Source organism: Vicugna pacos, chromosome 8 (genome assembly GCF_048564905.1).
Source record: "Vicugna pacos chromosome 8, VicPac4, whole genome shotgun sequence".
In the NCBI taxonomy this organism is placed as follows: Eukaryota; Metazoa; Chordata; class Mammalia; order Artiodactyla; family Camelidae; genus Vicugna; species Vicugna pacos.
Window position 1 is genome coordinate 59,927,275 of NC_132994.1, and position 19,872 is coordinate 59,947,146.

At 41.4% G+C, this 19,872-nt stretch overlaps 1 protein-coding gene across 3 annotated transcripts in view; it reads left to right on the forward strand.

Annotated features, from left to right (window-relative positions):
- The window catches only part of PHACTR2 (phosphatase and actin regulator 2), a 115,174-nt gene that overhangs the window by 63,994 nt on the left and 31,308 nt on the right, over positions 1-19,872 (forward strand). For 2 of the 3 annotated variants that reach the window (XM_015247198.3, XM_015247201.3), the window contains 4 exons: positions 6,658-7,192; positions 13,745-13,947; positions 15,207-15,363; positions 18,250-18,305. In XM_015247198.3, the coding sequence (XP_015102684.1) occupies positions 6,658-7,192; positions 13,745-13,947; positions 15,207-15,363; positions 18,250-18,305 (951 nt within the window). Of the gene's footprint in view, positions 1-2,732; positions 2,973-6,657; positions 7,193-13,744; positions 13,948-15,206; positions 15,364-18,249; positions 18,306-19,872 lie in introns of all 3 variants that reach the window. The other variant, XM_006197757.4, reaches the window with a different exon arrangement.

A 19,872-nucleotide genomic window follows, 5' to 3' on the forward strand; every position in this document is an offset into this window, starting at 1 on the left:
AGGGCAGTTGTAATACAAGATGCAAAGTGCTTTGGCAGGCCCAAGGACAGCAAGCCAGGGAGCTTGCAAAGGGGACCAGGAAGGTTTGTAGAGGAAGAAGTTTCCAAACTGAGACTTGGAGGAGACAAGCAGGAGGCAGTCAGATGAAGGAAAGGCATGGGGGCAGAAGTGTATTCAAGACAAGGTAAAGGCGTCCTGCAGGTCTCAAATATGCTGGACTCAGCTCTCCATGTGGGGGGAGGAGGCAAACCCAAAAGTGTAGTCAACAGCTACCCTCCACATTGTTGTGAGACTGAGTAGCCTCGTCAAGCCAGAGTGCAGAGGCAGCCCTTTCTTAACCTCCTCTTGAAAAGCTAATACTCCTCTACGCCATCAGTTTATGCCATGTCTTCAGATCGTGTGCTAATAGTAAAAACTACCTCTTGACTTAATTCATTATTTCTGAGATACAAGAGTTCGTTTCCTACTAACATGTGTTAATAACTATCAACCAATCAGTCACTATCACTGAAGAGCCGTAATGTTTAGAGCACTGTCTTTGATGGGATATAAAATTTCGGATCAAAGGAGTTTATAATTTGGTCAGAAAAGCATACTGTTTATGCATGCGTGCGCATGTGCACACGTGCACACGTGCACTCACACACACCCCCGAGGAATCACTGCAGAGTAAACACAAACATTGGCCATATGGCAAACACACCCAGATAATTGGTAGAGTTTGCAGGGGAAGGAGGAGTGGACCAGGCTTTTCCAAGAGCAGCTGGAAGTTTACATGCGGAGGGCGCATTCTCACCCCCGTCGGGATTGTCATTCCCAACTATCACGGGGCAAACCAGCTTCTTCCCAAACCCGGAAGCTGGATTTGGGGGGGAACAACTTTAGAATTTAAAAATCTTAGGCAGACAGAAAAAGAAACCCCTCAATAATATGCTGTGAAGACGGAGGAGAAGACATGTGAGGGTTTGTAGCATTAAAGAGAATTAAGATACCAAGTGGTGCAGATCAGTCTGACTGCCTCTCGTCATGGACAGTGTCACTGGGCTGGTTCTCCATGCATGCGCCAAAGGTTCAAAGATGTATTTAAAGAGCAAGCCTCTACCCTAAGTCAAAAGACTAGCAAGTCAATGTGTATTTATACGTTTTACACTAAAGTAAAATGTTTTCCATGTCTGTCAACTTGTGTTGCTCTCAACCCTCATTGTCTTTTGTGGTGTAGTAGCTGTCTGGTTCGGACCAGCTGGGCTGAGACAGCCACTACTGTAGTACAGATGATAAGTCGCTTAGCTGAGGGGACAAGGGTTATAAGCAGAGAGGCAAACATACAAGTAGCCCTTGATAAATGTTGACTAAATAGCTCAGACAGTGAGTACAGTCAAGTTCAGATGCAGGAGGGGTCCATTTGGGCTGCAGTGACTGGGGTGGGTTTCATGGTTGTGGGAAGGTAAAAGGAAAGTTTCATTCATTACCTACTGTAATTTAAATCATTTGTATGATAGTTACATATGTGGCTTGATGGGTATATAGTAAAAGAAAAAAGAGGTGTGGGGAGTCCTCACTTCACATGCACTCGGATGAGAAATGAAACAAAAGAAATAATAATAAAATGTGATGCATCCACTTTTAAAACCTTTTCTTGGTCATTCAATAATGGAAGAACATACTCAGTAAAGTCTCAATCTTGTCTTGACGCTGTCTTACTTTTTTTTTTAATTGTGCTCCATTTTTAAAGAAATGCTGCTTAGCTCTTTGGACCAGAACTGTATTTTAATTTTAATCAGTCACTAATTAAAAAAATAAGGATACGAATATATGAACGTTCAGCATCTCCACTTTTTTTTTTTTAATGAGAGACCAATACTCCTCTAGTTATTCAAAATCTTGTGCGAGGCTTTTGTTCTTAGGTATGATTTTTTTTTAATGAAGTTTAACCTTTATGTTTTCAAACTCATTACTTGTGTTTACATTACAAAACGAATTTGGTATTTTGCGGGGATTCTGCACCCTCCAGTACCTACAGTTGTGACACTGAAAAGGTCGGAGGAAGTTATTGTAAAACAGGAAGCTGTGCTGGTGCATTGGGAGAGCTTAAGAAAATTTTGAAAGAATAGAACATAGTTTATCCTTCAGTGCATTGTGCTTCCTGTACCAGATTCTACAAAGTCTCCCTTGGCTTAGAAAGCAGTTGATTTTTGAGCACAGTGAGGCAGAAACAGAACACAGATCCCTTGCAGGTTCATGGGCATGAGCTCTCCTGAGCGAGCCTCTCAGCGGAGGGTATGAGGTCACTGTGAGTCTAGTCATTTCTGTGCTGTCGGCCCTCACCCCACGATGGAGTGTGTGACACACTGCTCTGCCACTCTCGGGGCCCTTCAATTTTGTAAAAAGTTTAGCACTCCTACCCACATCATCATCCAGCACCCATCTATTTAAGGCTGGTGTCAGCCCCCAACCGTCGACATTGACACATCCTCAGCTTAACTCATCACAGTCACTTGTGCAACCCTGTTTTATCACAAGGGTGATTAGTGACCTGGAGAACACACCCTAGTTTGGCTTTCAGCCTTTGATCTTCTTTACCCCAAACCCCGCTGTCTCTGGTACAGAACCTCACTGGTTCCCAAGGGCCAAGCAGCCAGACATGTGTATCACTGTCACTGTGTGTCTCGCTCCCTCTGTTTCTATGCTGTGTGTCTGTATCAGTCTGCTTCTGTTCACTTTCTCATTTGTAGAGATCACTGAAAACCACTCTGAAACACCGGCAGCTCCTGCTCCACCTCCTCCAGCTCTTCCTAAGCCTAAATCCAAACCTAAGCCCCAAAAAACACCAGTGCCTCCAAAAGGGGCCACTGCTGGGGCCAGCCCCAAGGGTGACGAAGTGCCTCCTATTAAAAAAAATACCAAGGCTCCTGGTAAGCAGGCCCCCGTCCCTCCACCCAAGCCAACAAGCCGAAACGCACCCCGAGAGGCTGGTGAGTATGCCCTCTGTGGGGTTGAGTCTAGGGTCCTTGGCTCTGGGGTGGGGCAGTTGCTTTTCCTAGGAACGATGGAGTCTGGCATCTTAGGATGTAACACCAGTGGATTCAGCTTTGACACAGAGAAAGCCCAGGAAATTCCTCTGTGGCTATCTCTACTGAAGAAAAGTCAACCAGTTGATCCATTCACCTCATTAAGTTTAGGGTGAATAGACTTTTTTCATCCTGAGTATCCACTGTCTCCCTAGACCCATGGAAGGGTCCGGGCAGTCGTCTGCCTGATGAACAATGACATTGTTTAGACATCAGCTGGCCTGCATATATGAGTTTACAGGTGGCTGTTTGGCTTGGGTTTTCTTTCAAGACATCTGTAGTTTTCCCATAAAAACATGGTGCTTATGTCTTTGACATATTTGCTGGAGCTTAATGTCTTAAATGTTATAGTTGTTCCTCTACTGACAAATGACAGTGGGTTCCCATCACTCAGTGCAGCTCTGCCCCACCACTCTCCACTGGAGTCACAACCGCTCAGCGGCGCTGAAAGTTACATGCCCAGTGCCCCTTCCCGACCCCAGCGGACTTCAGTGTGTTACAAGGAAAAGCACGTAGTGGTGTGGTCCCAAGCTGCTACTGCCGATCACCAGGGGATATTTAGGGGTTTCATAACTTCATGTCAGTGCATCCAGCTTTCCTTTCACATCAGGTCTGCTTAATGCAAAGTGGAGCCCCCGTTCTAGTGAAGTGAAATCAAGAAGCCTACCGTGTCATCCAGCTTTTAAAAGGACATTAATCCAAGTACATACGCTGAGTGGCTTTTTCCCATTAGCACATGCATGAAAGTCCTCCTGTATTTTATAGCAGACATCATTTTCCTTAAAATCAGCAGCAACTTTCTCGAAACCAGCTACCAGGCTATGCCTTGGTATTGCTCTTTTTCTCCTCTTAATTTATACTGATAATGCTCAAATTCAGAGAATGGCTTAGGTGACAATATAACAGAATTCCGATGCAAATAGATGTCTCTCTCCCGGGGTTCCACTCTCCTGCCATTGGCCTTGCTTGTCTGGTCTCTTCTGATAAGCTCTAAAATGAAAGTCTCAGATTGCTGTGGGAACAGTGCCCAAGGGCCATTTTCTCTGGGACCGACTGCCATCCATCACACGTCAGCGTCTGTCCTTTGGTGTCTGTGTGTGTTTCCCAGACTGCCTAGCATACCCTCAGAGCAGAGACGATTCACTTCTTGAAGAAAATCCCCAAGATCTGCCCGTGTCCTTGTGAGTTAAGACCCTGCCTCGCACAAGCTTTCCCACTTCTCCATGCCCTACATGGTCCAGCTCATAATTGACTTGGCCTGTACTCTCTCATTCTCTCAGGAGAAAGCTGGTGATTAACGCCAGGGCAGGGCACAGCTGTCGTGAGAGATTTTGAGGCATTTCTAGATATTTTACTTAAACACTTATTTATCAACTCATGATGTTCGTAAGAGAAAAGTAGAGTCATGTTATCCATTGTATTAAACGAAGCCCAACTGGCCCTTAGTGTGAAGAGTGTGAATAAGAAGATTGCTGTTCTTAGGGTGATCCCAGAGAAATGGGCACTGCCTTGAAGTCTACCCGCAAGCCCAGCGTGCAAGGATCCTTTTATCCAAGGTTGATAACACTCCTTGAGAGTCTTATTCATGTTCCTTTTGTAACCATTTAGAACTTTCTACATGGTAACTTTGTTTTAGTTGAATAATGTTGACCTTCTGGAAAAGTTACTTAAAATGCAGCTCCTGAGTTTCAGTCGGATGTTTGAAACTCTTTAAAAAAACTGTTAGTTCAGATTTGTTCTCGATCACTAAGTTAGTATAGACCTCCAGATCACCAGATATTGGTTGCCCTTTCCTAGAGAAGTAAGTAACATCTCGTATTTTTTTCTTTCTCGTTTCGCACTTGTTAACAACAAAAGTACTTAACTGAGGAGAGGTAGCATTTCTTTTAAGTCTTGACCATAATTTAAGGTAACAGAAGCAACATTTCAGCAAAATCCTCATTTTAGAAGATACTTAAGAGAAATACAATAACATGTCTTGAATTTGCACTCTAGACATTTTTTTTAAATTGTCTTTTTCCTTAAGCCTGGCTGAGGTTAACTTTGCTGTTAGAAAAGAAAGTTTTCTTTAAAATATATATATATATTTTTATAAATTCTTATATATATATGTATATAAGAACTGGTATGTGGAAAAGATTTTGTTCAACTTACCTAAGAAATAATTGAACACGTTTAGACAGCAAGTCCTTAGCCTTTAGCACCTTGATCATAAAGGGTAAATTTGGAATGCACTTAGGTTGTAGGAGTCCGCTTAAAGCAAGTGAAGACTCTTTGCTTCAAAGAGTATCGACAGGCCCGGACGTGAGGGAGGGGAATTCTAGTTATTACAGATACCTAAGATAATAAAGCTCCCAAGCCACAGAGACTTCTTTTAAGCCTGCATCTTGTCACCAAGTGAGATGGTGCCATCCACTGGCTCTTTTCAGTGGATCAGAGTTGGTGAAATGGTACATCTCTGTCTGATCCTTTGTTCTTCCTCTCCTGACCCTCCCAGTTAACTTCCACAGAGTTATAACCAGAGGTAAGTTACCATAAAGAGTGTCTGTATGCAGTGAAGATTGGCTCCATAATACTGACAAGATTTTTCTCATGTTTCTGTGGAAGATAGTTTTACCCCTCAGGAAAAAGAAGGGCATATACAACATTATAACAGAAGAAGCAATTAGGACAAATGTACACATCATGAAAGTCATGAAACAAAAGAGTATTCTTATAGGAGTTTAAATGTATTTCCTATGGTGATAGAAAAGGAGAGTTAACCTTTTTTATTTTTATTTTTTTCCTGAAAATGGTCTGGTTGAAGGCAGTCCTATCCAGAAGGAGGCAGATATGCCATGGTCATGGCCATGGCCATCCTTTGATGAAGACCCTCTAGGAACATAAGCAGTTTTAGAAGATCTGAAAATGATATTCTCCCTCCAAATTATTCAAACACTTCCCATTATCTTGTTTTAAAAAAAAAAAAGAATTTTTTCTGCCTCTTGAAGTTTTTTTGAAGGAGACTTGTCTTTCGTTTGTGGCCATGTGTTTTCACTCTGCCCACTGCAGTCGCCACTGCAGATGGAGTTCGGGGCAGTGGCGAGCTTCTCTCTGTAGCCGTTGGGGATGGCTGGTTTGGACTTTGCTCTTTTAGCAGTAAGATGACTAAATTTGCTTTTGACCAGAAAGACATTATGGAACATGTATGATCTGTGATGAGAGTAACCTGGTTCTATACCCAATGAGCTGCCGGTGTCTCCTCTACACACTGTCCCTTCTTCGGAGCATACAGAGACTTTTTCAGATGACGCACAGGGCAAGGGGCTGAGGATGTCCCTTTGCTGGCTCAGCTAAAGACTGGAGGAGGGGGAAGATAGGACTCCTGTCCCTTAGGTCTTGGCCTCAAGCATCACTTGCTCCTCCTAGAAGGGCGGCAGGGAGGGGGCAGAAAGCAAGATCATTATCATTATTAGCCTGTTTTCTTCTCTGCATTTATTCAGACAGATCTTAAGAGTTTAAAAGGAACATTGCCATTGACAATTGCAACTCAGTTTATTTTAAAAGTGTTGTCTTCCTTGACTCTTAATGTGAAATCTCTCTGCTTTAGCTGGTTCCTCTCATTCAAGAAAAGCAACTGGCTCCAAAGCATCAGCTTCACCACCTACTTCCTCCACCTCATCTCGTGCCAAAACTTCCAAGGAGACAGTTTCTAGCAAAACAGGGACAGTGGGAATCACAAAGGGCAAGAAAAAACCTGGCAAGCAGCCAACGTCTCGACCATCCTCAGATGCAACCACTTCTGGCACATCTGACCTTAAAGGAGAGGCTTTTGAGACCAGGGTGGAGGGTCTCAAACCCGAGCAGCCTGCCCCTGGGACCGAGGAGCTGACCACAGGCAAACCCAAGTCCGCAGTCCCCTCGCCCCCTGTGGCTCCGCCCCCTTCTCCCCCGGCGCCCCCTCTGCCTCTGGAGGAGCAGAGCTTTGTTGCTTCAGACACTCCTGTCGTCCTGGTCAGCAACGGAGCCGACCTGCCCGTCCCTGCCTTAGACCCAAGTCAACTTATCTGGACTGAAGAGCCGACAAACAGAACCACTGTCCACTCAGGCACCGGCTTAAGTGTTAGCAGAGAAAACGCAAAATGGTGAGTCGGGGCACAAACCCCACATTCCATCTGTGTCCCTGGGAGGCGGACCACTGCAGACCCCTGAGCCTCCCTGCTGGACGGGAAGGAACCTGCTTTGGTTTCCGTTATAATGCAATCTAGTGAATGTTCCGTAAGCATCTGTGTAATCCAAACACTGATTTTTTTCAGAGCCCCGCCCCAGGAAAGCTGCAGGCTGCTAGTGATAATTACACTGGTCTGATGACAGCTACACTTCAGTCTGTGGCTTTCTGGGACACGTAGAGCCTGCTTCGTCGCTGCTCAGCGGCCCCCTTTCTTTCTCCGAGACAGTTCCCTCCTCTCTTCTTAACAGTGGTTATTCTAAATCTTTACCACTTGTGTCCAGATTGCTCACCCCTCCTACCCACCTGCACTTCAACAAGTTGTTTAGCCTTCTCCTCTCCACGAAATTAAAGACCATCAGGAAAGCGCTGTTTCAAAGTCCAATTCCTTCTCCTCCAACCTTAGAGTGGCTACTTTTCTTGCTGCCTCAATTCCCTACCCAGTTCAAGTGTTATCTCTTCTGTGAAGCCTTTCAATATTCAGACAGAATTGGTTATTGCAATTACTAAACTCTGACAGTGCTTTTTTCCTGCCTATGGGACAGAACTAACCAGTATGTCTTATTTACCTCTATATCCCCAGCAACCAGTGCGGAATCTGGGATGCTGTAGGCATGCCATCGTCCAGGTGCCCACACCAGAAACCTGGAACTCATCCTAGGGTCCTCATTCTCCTTTGTCCTCTGCATCTCATCACTCACAAAGTCCTATAAATTTTCTACTTAAGGATAAAAAAAGACATATTAACTCTCCTGTCCCCCAGTTATGAAGAGAGGGCTGTCAGTATGGTAGAAGCCATTTCCAATTCTGTCTAGGGGAGGCTTGGAGCTCTTAAATCCAGCCTCTTCTATTTCTAAGAATGAAACCAAAATTCACTTTTTCCATTATTTAATTTAAGATTTCTTCTTTCAAAAAAAATCTTTGTCATGTTATACTTTAAAAATTAGTACATTAATTAAGTTGATTTGGATTAAAAGACTAAAATATCAACTTTAATTATTCAGTTTGCTACTAATATTAACCTTCATTTATTGAATACTTATTTAATGTCAGGAACTGTCAGGTATTTAATTTACATAAGTCTCCCCTGAAATACCTCTGTTTAATAGATAAGAAAACTGATGCCAAGAGAGAGAAAATAGTTTATCCAAGATCCCCCAGTTAGTAAGTGGCAGAGCCAGAACTGCAAATCCAGAGTTGCTCATCAGATTCTGTGCTCTAAGGAATTTTATAAGTTTCCAAAGCAGTTGCTTCTACTTCTTTTGCAGTTTCTTTTGTGTTTGTTTCTATCATTTTGAGCATCATCATTCAAAGGAAAGATAAATAAATATTAAGTTACAAACTCTTTTCTTTGTTTGACCTTTTAATAAATGATATGAGAAGAGATACTGAAATGAATGCTTATAGTGTCCTGAATACTTCTAGCACACAGCAGATGTCTTCATTTCGTTATTAAATATGACACTGCCGTCAGTTCCCACCTTTAGAAGTGAACAGTCATTCAGCATTTCAGCATATGTTTTTTGCTTGCCTTCTGTGTGCCAGGCAGTGTACTAAGCACCAGAGGTAGAAAAGTGGGCAAAATATTATCAGTCCACTTCCAGTCCACTTCCACAGCCCCTTTAGAGAGGGCACTATATTGTGCTAAGCTCCGTGCTGCATGCTGGGGGCTTGATCTCCGAGTCCTTGCAGGATTGTCAGGCGAAAGAGGTGAGCATCTGTTCTCCATTCCCACCAGGACTGGGATCATAGGGAGTGAGTTTAGAACATCATTAGACGTCGAGGTATTTATCATAGATTTCTCCTGTCAGTCAGGGTGACTGTAATGCTTTCCTAGAAGAGGGTATAGAGGTTTTCTTCTCTGGGTAGTCCTCAAAATTAAAAATTTAAATTACAGTCCATCCCACAGGGATGGTTCGTGTTTGCTCTCGAGTTAATGAGCTTGGAATAAGTAGTCTCTCAAATTTCCTTCCAAATTCTTCCTTCCGTTTTTAAGTGGGTCTTTGAATTAGAATTTCTGGCTCTTAGTCACTTGCTTTACTTAGAACTCTCCCTCAGTTATGTTTAGTCAACGAATGTGTGAAAATTCTGTCATTTTATGAAGAGGGTTCTGTTTGGAATACAAATAGAAAAACTTTAAAGAAGACAAGTGGTCATCTATAAAAATACCTCCTTCTATTCACAAACTGCAGGGTAGTAGCTATTTGGTAGATTTCTATCCATTGGTAACTTCACAATAGCATATAATTCTTTTTTTAACATTTTTTATTGATTTATAATCATTTTACAAATGTGTCAAATTCTAGTGTTCAGCACAATTTTTCAGTCATACATGGACATATACACACTCATTATCACATTTTTTCCTCTGTGATTCCCTGTGCTATACAGTATAATCTTGTTTATTCTACAATTTTGAAATCCCCATCTATCCCTTCCCACCCTCCGCCCCCTGGCAACCACAAGTCTGTATTCTATGTCTATGAGTCTTTCTGTCCTGTATTTACACTTTGTTTTTTGTTTGTTTGTTTGTTTGTTTTTGTTTTTGTTTTTTAGATTCCACATATGAGCGATCTCATATGGTATTTTTCTTTCTCCTTCTGGCTTACTTCACTTAGAATGACATTCTCCAGGGGCATCCATGTTGCTGCAAATGGCGTTATGTTGTCGGTTTTTATGGCTGAGTAGTATTCCGTTGTATAAATATACCACCTCTTCTTTATCCAGTCACCTGTTGATGGACATTTAGGCTGTTTCCATGTTTTGGCTATTGTAAATAGTGCTGCTATGAACATTGGGGTGCAGGTGTCATCCTGAAGTAGGGTTCCTTCTGGATACAAGCCCAGGAGTGGGATTCCTGGGTCATATGGTAAGTCTATTCCTAGTCTTTTAAGGACTCTCCACACTGTTTTCCATAGTGGCTGCACCAAACTGCATTCCCACCAGCAGTGTAGGAGGGTTCCCCTTTCTCCACAGCCTCTCCAGCATTTGTCATTTGTGGATTTTTGAATGACGGCCATTCTGACTGGTGTGAGGTGATACCTCATTGTAGTTTTGATTTGCATTTCTCTGATAATTAGTGATATTGGGCATTTTTTCATGTGTCTTTTGATCATTTGTATGTCTTCCTTGGAGAATTGCTTGTTTAGGTCTTCTGCCCATTTTTGGATTGGGTTGTTTATTTTTTTGTTATTGAGTCGTATGAGCTGCTTATATATTCTGGAGATCAAGCCTTTGTCGGTTTCATTTGCAAAAATTTTCTCCCATTCCGTAGGTTTTCTTCTTGTTTTACTTCTGGTTTCCTTTGCTGTGCAGAAGCTTTTAAGTTTAATTAGGTCCTATTTGTTTATTCTTGCTTTTATTTCTACTAGGAGAAAATTTTTGAGGTGTATGTCAGATAATGTTTTGCCTAAGTTTTCCTCTAGGAGGTTTATTGTATCTTGTCTTATGTTTAAGTCTTTGATCCATTTTGAGTTGATTTTTGTATATGGTGTAAGGGAGTGTTCTAGCTTCATTGTTTTACATGCTGCTGTCCAGTTTTCCCAACACCATTTGTTGAAGAGACTGTCTTTATTCCATTGTATATTCTTGCCTCCTTTGTCGAAAATTAGTTGACCAAAAGTTTGTGGGTTCATTTCTGGGCTCTGTATTCTGTTCCATTGGTCTATATGTCTGTTTTTGTACCAATACCATGCTGTCTTGATGACTGTAGCTCTATAGTATTGTCTGAAGTCTGGGAGAGTTATTCCTCCAGCCTCTTTCTTTCTCTTCAGTAATGCTTTGGCAATTCTAGGTCTTTGATTGTTCCATATAAATTTTATTATGATTTGTTCTAGTTCTGTGAAATATGTCCTGGGTAATTGGATAGGGATTGTATTAAATCTGTAGATTGCCTTGGGCAGTGTGACCATTAATAGCATACAATTCTGGTACAATTTAAGGCAGAAACTAATAAGCCCATCTGGAGCCCATATCCAAAGGGGGCTTGACTCTTTTAGTCCATTTCCTCAAACATTTATGGAGTTCACTATGTTGTCCAGTGTGCCCAGGAAACATAAGGGGAAAATGAGAGTCATGTAATGAGTTGATTGATACAAGTTTGGAGTTAATATTTACTATTAAGTTAAATATAATCTATCATATACTATTAACATAACCTACAGTATTAAGTATAAAATAAAATATAGTGTAATGTAACATTTGATAGGTAAACCAAGAATCTTAATTGTGGCTTGTGGACTCGACTTGCTACCTTGTTTGGGCAACTCATCCATGGCCTTCCTAGGTTTCACGAACTATAAATTATCTGCCTTCCTTATACTATAGAACAATTGTTAAGTTGTAAATGTAGGCAGAAGTCTTTGCCTTTTAAAATGCAAATGATGAGATTAAGATAATGACCAGTATCATAGTAGATTAATGAGCAGTGACATGAGCACATACTAGGGCCAACCCTGAAGTAGCTTTGTTCTGCTCTTGAGAATGTGTCACTTACTGGTGTATCTTTTAAACGTGCTTCAGTCGCCCATAGCGGCAGGCAGGCTGTTCAGGCAAGACTGGCCTCCGGTGGCAGTGCACTAGAAATCCCGACTGTGGAAATGTTTTCCCATAAAATAAATCTTCTCTTATTTGAAACGAGATTGCATACTTTGGAAACAGTATGGTGGTTCCTCAAAAAATTAAACGTAAAATTACCATATGATCCAGCAATCCCACTTCTGTGTGTATAGCCAGAAAGATGGAAAGCAGGTCCTCAAACAGATAGTTATACACCAGTGTCCAGGGCTGTATTATTCACAGCAACCAAAGGTAGAACCAGCCCAGATGCCCACAGACTGATAACTGATAAACAAAATGTGACATACACATCAAATGGAATGCTATTCAGCCTTAAAAAGGGAGGAGATTCTGACACATGTTACAAGTGTAGTAAGTCAGACACAAAAGGACAGATGTTGTATAATTTCACTTACATGAAGCACCTACAATAGTAAAAATTACGGAGACAGAAAGTAAAACGGTGGTTGCTGGGGGTGGGGGAGGAGGAATGTGAAGTTACTGTTTAGTGGATACAGAGTTTCAGTTTCGGAAGATGAAAAATCCTGGAGATGGAGGTGGTGATGGTTGCACAACAGTGTGAATATACTTAATGCCACTGAACTATACACTTTAAAATGGTTAAAACTGTAAATTTTATGCTTTGTATATTTTACACAGTTAAAAAGGAAATGTCATATTTCCTCCTTTGAAAACAAGAATTTTTGGCTGTTGGAGTTTTCTAGTAAGTGAAAAATAGAGAATTTTGAGAGCGCTTCGGCTTGTAAACTACGAAGTAGAATTTTTAGAACCTCAGATTCTAACAAAGTTTACCTGTTTTTATTATTCAAAGAATTGTTTTTTAATTTTTTTCAGTGAGAACAGCAAGCACATGTTTTGCACTAAATGGTCTTTTCAGAAGTGTGACATCCAAATCTGGATTCTTCTATTTATATCAGAAAGCAATGTGGAGAACTTCTGTATCTTAAAATGAATATTACATTGTTTTCAGTATGATATGTTTTTGATGCAAAGTTTTTTTTTTAATTCTAGTCTGAAAATTGGCAGGCTTTGTATATTTATAGTAACTTTAAGCCAGAGACTCTTACCAAGCGGAATAACAGAAACTATTGCATCCCTCATACCACCTTTCTTCTAAAGAGTCCATTTAACTTTCACGCTTATCACCTTGTGTTCTTAGTATAATCTTAATGGCAAACAGTTTTATAAATGGAGAAATTAAACACAGAGAAGATACCTGACTTTTTACTGTTAATGCCCTGGCTGTAATAGACATAGGATTAATTCATTGAGCAATTAAAGAAGATGTACTTTTCTATATCAGCACCTTTCTAGGTGCTGGGCTACCAAACCATAAGTCCTGCTTGTCAGGGACCTTTTGGGGGTGGGGAGGCCGCCTGAGGGGCAGCGTGCTAAGTGCTCCAGTGGGGTCATCCTCAGTCGCCAAGGGGATGGGGAGAGGAGGCAAGGATCTAGTCTGGAGGCCAGTGAAAGAGCTGGAGGGAGCTGAGGCTTTAACCCAGACATGAAGGATAAGTAGGAGTTACAGTCAAAGAAAAGGTACAGACAAAGTCAAACATCCAAGAGCTTCTAGCCCATTGTTCTTTCCACCAAATCCCCTAGTGCTAGGGAAAAATAAAATTTTCAAAATATACTTGTACAATATGCATGTACTAAACATGTCAGGCACCACCTCGTCAATCCTTTTCGTTTTGCAGATTTAAAGCCTTGAGAATTAAGGCGTACGATACCGTTGCCTCATTTCAGTGACTTTAGCTGGCCTGTGTCTGCTTTCTCCTTTCACCGGCCCGAAGGATGCTTATGAAATCAGAGCTTCCTCTAGTGTGCTGGCAGCATCCCTGAGGGTCGCTCTGAACTTCACACCACCCCTATGTTTCTGTGCCTCTCACAGTTTCACAACCAAAGACGAGCTGGGGAAGGCGGCGCCTCAGCTGTTGACTCCTGGGCTGATGGGAGAGTCTTCAGAATCCTTCAGTGCCTCAGAGGACGAAGGCCAAAGGGAATACCAGGCCAATGACTCTGACTCTGACGGGCCTATCCTGTACACCGATGACGACGAGGACGAGGATGAGGACGAGGATGGCAGTGGAGAAAGTAAGGATTTTTTCAAGAGGTAGGGAGGGCGTAGGTAGGGGGTGGACGCAGCTGCATTTTGTAAAGAACAAAAGCCTCATCAGGAACCAGACACCTGATGTCATCTTTCCCCTCATCTTTCTCAAATTAGAAATGTGTATATTCTAAGCTTTTTAGCTTTAGATGACAGGCCTTTCTGGAAGATGATTCCACGGGGCCGGGGGAGTCAGTCTATCAGGTCAGTATGCATATTTGAATTTGTCCAAAGTGTCAAACGACAAGAGTTCTTTCTGAGATTGATCCAAGATGGCCCTTCCCCCTGGGGCCTTTCTTGAGTAAAGAGCATTGCAGGATTCACTGGATTACTCATTGGAGGTGTCTGAGAATTTCACTCACTTTTATACTGTGGCTTAAAGAGGGAGGGAGGGATGAGTCAAGAATGACTAATAACTTTTAAAGAATTAAAAACAGTCACTCCTCCGTGATAAGTAAGACAGTATGCCTTCTAAGGAGGAGTGATAGTAAAGTGGATAAAGCCAACCATTTATGTATAACTTAGCGAACTGGAAAATGCTCTTTTTTTTATAAGCTTCTGAGAAGAATGACTTGGGAGGGGTTCACCATGAAACAACTCAGAGATTATGAAAAGTTATTAGTATATTCGTGATTAAACAGCAGTTTGTCAAATTCCTTCTAGTTTGTACTGAACAATAAACAATCATTATCAAACAACAGTAAAATCGAACAACAAAAATCATTCCATGTGGTATAGACAGTCCTCTGTTGAGATACCAGGGATTCCTGGGTAACTTAGGATGAAAACAGTGGTCTTGAAGGTAGGCTTTTGTCAGTGTGGTTTCTGAGTGGAGGAAAGGAAGTGTAGGATTTACTACATAGAATAAGCAAAGGGGCCAAGTCCTTAAGACCTGAAAAAGAGAAGAAAGAAGAGGCATTGTGCAATCAGTAATTTCCCTGATCTGCTTTCTCAGCAGAATAAACTTCAAATATCACTTTCCAAATGATGAGGTGATACTTGCAAGTTCTTTCATGGTTCCTCAGCATTTTTCAGAACATTTAAAAAAAACAAAAAACAGTTCTTCAGTTTTTCAAAATGAACTCCGTCCAAGCCGAAACTTTTTTCCTTTAGGTTCATTAAAATTCTGCTCTTGCATGTGGATAAAGAATTTGGTCTGGACTCTGTTGAAAGTCCTTGCCGCATGTAACCTGAGTGCCGCTTGCTAAAAGCCTTTCTCTGCATTTCTGCCTTTTCCGATCTTCAGGTGCTTTGGCAAGTAAAATTCGACGAAGGGATACTCTTGCTATCAAACTTGGCAACAGACCATCTAAGAAAGAACTAGAGGACAAAAACATCTTGCAGCGTACATCTGAAGAAGAGAGGCAGGAAATCCGACAGCAAATTGGAACCAAGCTAGTCAGGTAGTTGCTGAAACCTGGGGACAGCACTAATTCATACTTTTCTCCCACCTATGGTTCCGTCCCCAACTCCACGGTGAGATCACTGTGAATTCCTCCTGAAAAGGCAAGCCTGGCCTAGCTGGTCTTTTAAAGTTGATCTTGGATGGTGAACCACTCAGAGAACCTGCTGTTGGGTCCTCCTAGCCAGTGGCTTGGAGGTGGCCAAAGCCTGATGCAAAGTGTGAACAGACTTTTTCTATAAAGGAACAGTTAGCTAATATTTTAGACTTTGTTGGCCAGACAGTCCCTGTTGCAGCTACTCAGCTGTGCTCTTGCAGCAAGAAAACAGCCATAAACAACCCATAAACAGATGAGCATGGCTGTGTGCCAAGAGAACATTCTTCACCAAAACAAGCAACAGGCTGGGTTTGGCCGATGGGCCAGAATTTGCCCAACTCTTGGCGTGATTCATGGGCTCCCTAGCATTGCTGTGATTGCCATGAAGTTCTGCCCTGGGGGCAATGAGACGATAGAAATGTTAGTTAGCTTCCATGGCCAGCTCCATCCAAGCCATCCAGCTGCAGCCCTGTATCAAAGCCTCCCCGTTTTAACTTCAAATAGATGGTCACGTGACTTGACTTCCTGCCTCCAGCCATGGTAGGATTTCCCCTTTTACCACAAGTGGCGTGGAAGTCCATGTCACTAGCTATTTTAATACAAGTGAATGCTGAAGCTCTCCTTTGTACTATCATATTTTCATAAGCATATTTAAGTAGTAGTTATTTTGCTGACTTCCTTCATTCTGCATAAACAGCAGGGTGCATAAATTGGGAGGAGGGAACAATCTGGAATACCAGGACAAGATTTGGAGGTGGGAGCACAGTCCTCTCCTTGCTTGGAAGTGGAAGACTTCTGTGACGGCTGTGTACCTGCAGGGCTGGCATGTGGGGGTCCCTGCAGCCATCATCTGTTTTATAGATGGGGCCAAGCAGGGGCTTGTGGGCATTAAATGGGATAGCACCCTGAAGGCATGTTAGTGCCTGGATCCTAGCAAGCACTCTAGAAACACATTCAAAAATAGGCCAGTCAATAAAAATGTTATCAGAGTAGGGTTTTTAACTTTATAAGTATATAACTTTTACAGAATTGTTGTTCTACGAGTACAGCACATCTAGTTCCTTCCATTCAAAGATAAATCACCCACAGTTCCGACTTTAGGGAACTCCATGTCTAGTGAAAGAGACAGAATTATATATTGCTTGATGAAGATCACGTGAAAAGTTTGACTTACAAACATCTATGTCAAGAGAACCGGGTATGAGTCATGGCTCTATTATTCAGTAGTGTTTTATGGTCGGCAAGAGAATTAATCTCTCATTTTCTTAGCTGTAAAATGGGAACCTGCGGCTACCTTGCTGAATTGTTTTGAGGATTCAAGATAATGTAAGTTAAGAACCTAAGACAGTGACTGGGACTTTAATAAAAATATGAACTAGTGAGAGCTATGATTATTATCTTTATAATCACCCATGTGATAAGCACTTTAATAGATGTATAATTTATGTAGAGCCACTGTAGAGAGACAAAGAACCAGGAGCCTTTAATCATTAAGATTTCAGTAGATGAAGAAGGAGAGAAGGGCATTCCAGAGAAAGGAAATTCCATAAACAAAATAAGGATAACGTCTTTGGAGGATGATTTAGTACAGATGTATAGTGTAGGATACAGGAACGGCATACAGTCTGGCTGGCATAGATGTCCCCTGGGGTTTTTTTGTGGGTTCACTTGTTAAGTGAATTTCAAGTCAGCTCTGATAAAGGTTAAATGTTAAACTTTTTAATGAGCTAGTCACCATATCATTGATTTTAATTCTTCATACCATTTCTGTCCGTCTTAAACGTTTAGAATGGAGAGTACCTTGTATTAAGAATACCTTTCATGTCTATTGGTTTAATTTGCACAAACTCAGTCTATATCCAGAGGAAGTTTTTATCTTACGATTAACAAGAAATTAATAACGTGAACAAGACCAAGAACAAAATTATAATGAGTTATTAGGACACTGAACTCTTGTGTACAAATAGGTACTGATCTCAAATGAGCCTGGCTTTTCTTAAAGGTAGATGGGAAGGGCCTATATGTCTTGAGATAACTTTATATATATTGTAAATTTATTTGAGATCACAGAAACAATAGTTCCCCTAAAATACTGTACAGTGTAGATCGATCATCTCCTTATTTGGTATGAACCCTTGAGCTGTAGCCTTTTTTAGGGTATAGGCTAAGCTGTTCTAGTAAAGACCAAAAAGTGCAGTGGTCCAAACAGACCCTGCCATGTGGTTATTGCTCTTTCGCATCACAGTCCAGAGGTAGGTGGGCTGTCCAGTGTGGGTGGGGAGCACAGCTCCTGACAGCCAGACAGGCACCCAGGTCCCTTCCATCTTGTTGCTCTTCCATCTCCGTGAACCTTCTCTTCTGCATGATGGGCTGGCTCACGGGACCATGTCTAAGTTCTAGCCTGTGGAAGAAGGAAAGGGAGAGAAGGGAAATACACACCCAGTCATTTTAAGGGGGAAAAACAGACGTTAAACAAACACCATTTCTGCTCACATCCTGTTGCAAGATCTCAGTCATGTGGCCCTATCTTGCCGCTAGGGAGGCTGAAATCTACAGCTGGGTGTTTAGCTAAAACTCAGGAAGTTCTTTTCCTAAAAGGAAGAAGGGAGGAGGGGGGTCAGGGGTGGTTAGCAGTCTCAGCCTCTCTCTCATCTCCAAACTAATGGAAGGGAGACTTACTTTGCAGGCTTAAAACGTGAAAAAAAATACAGCTCTGTTTGTTGTCTTATTTTGAGTCTCCACTAGGGGGCCTTGTTTGTAACCTGCAGTGTGTCTGTTCTGCCATCCTAGGAGGCTTAGCCAGAGGCCCACAACTGAAGAATTAGAGCAGAGAAATATCCTGAAGCGTGAGTATCCTGTCCCACAGAGTGAATTCCTTAATTAACCACCGACAAGCTCCCTCTAGAGACAATCCATTCATCAGCAGGGAACCTTAACATGTTTATTTTTTCACAAATGTTCGAAATGGCCCATTTACATCACATTTTTATATAATTGTTTATATAATTTTAGAAATAATTTCTTGAAGTTTGTATTTCATTTTATGGCTTTGAACCTGACATCCCCCAGACCAGAGTCGTGGTTGTGACAGTTGTTTTTAAGAAAGATGAAATATATTCCATGTATTCTTTCACCCCAATATTAAGTAGAAGAAAATGCTCCAGTCTGCCTGCAAGTAAATGTCAAAGGAAAGGCCAAAGACTCCACAAGGAAATAAATCAAACATCCCTATATTATTTTTAATAATATAGTTTGTTGCCAGGTTTAACAAATGACTCAATTTAAAACAGAATTATGGTAAAAGGAATTTTTCAATCCATTTCATTTTCCTTTGTTATGATAACTGTTTCCCTCTTGAGTTATTTATAATTTCTCAGCACTTAAGGAGTTCTCCATTCGTTTTCCTACTTCATTTTCCCATTCTCTTTCCTGCTCTATTTTCTTTGACTTTACGTTTTACTCATCAGTCCAGTAGTATTTATGTTATTGGAGTCCGTATGTTGAAGCTATAAAACGAATAGAAGCAGTTTGCCATGCTGTAGCGGATCAATGTGGTTTACTAACCACAGTGAGTTAAGTAATGGACATTTTAAAATTGAGCCTTGCTATAGTTTTATATATTATTAACCCAGTTTCAAAAGAGCTTTTTATTGTATGAAATATCAAAGAGTAAGGTTGGGCAGAACTCCAGAGAGTACTATAATAGTAATGAGCCGCTGGCATGCGGGAAATCTTTCTCAACCAGGCTTTTAAAGTCAAGTTGGCCTGTCTAGATGATCTCTATTCTCCAAGTGAGTTGTTTTCTTTCTTGAAGGAAAGAAATATTTTAATAGTATATTTATGCTGCAGTTGATATTATTAAGACAACCTAACAATGAAGTCTGAAGAATGGAACTGTTCAGCCTATGGGGTTCTTTCCTTGGAAGTGTTTTATCTGGCTGTTTGTGAGCATAACTGGAATGGAACCCAAGGAAGGATTTAAGTGACCATCATTGTGTAGAAGGGACAGTTTGGAGATGAAAAAAGTCACGTTTAGCTTTCCAAGGAAGAATGAAAGCAGTGTCTAATTTTGACAACAAAACCAAACCAAAAAGGCTCATGGTTTTTGATAATAGGTTCCTGGGAAATATTTGTTGAATTAAATTTTAGATAAACTCAAAGTCAGTCCATAAGGCCCTGAAACACAGAGAGTGTATCTTACTAGATGCCTGATGCAATACCTAGGAAAAAAGAAAGAGCGAATTCTGGGTAGTTCTTTCCTGCTCCTGTGAGACAAATAGTGCCAAACCACACTGGTGTTTGGTTATTTGAGGAACTGTTTCATAGATCTAGAAATTTATCACACACTGATCTTAAGCGCTGTGTTGGCTTTTATTCTGCATTTTCCTGGAGGTTCGGGAAAGAGTGAAACGC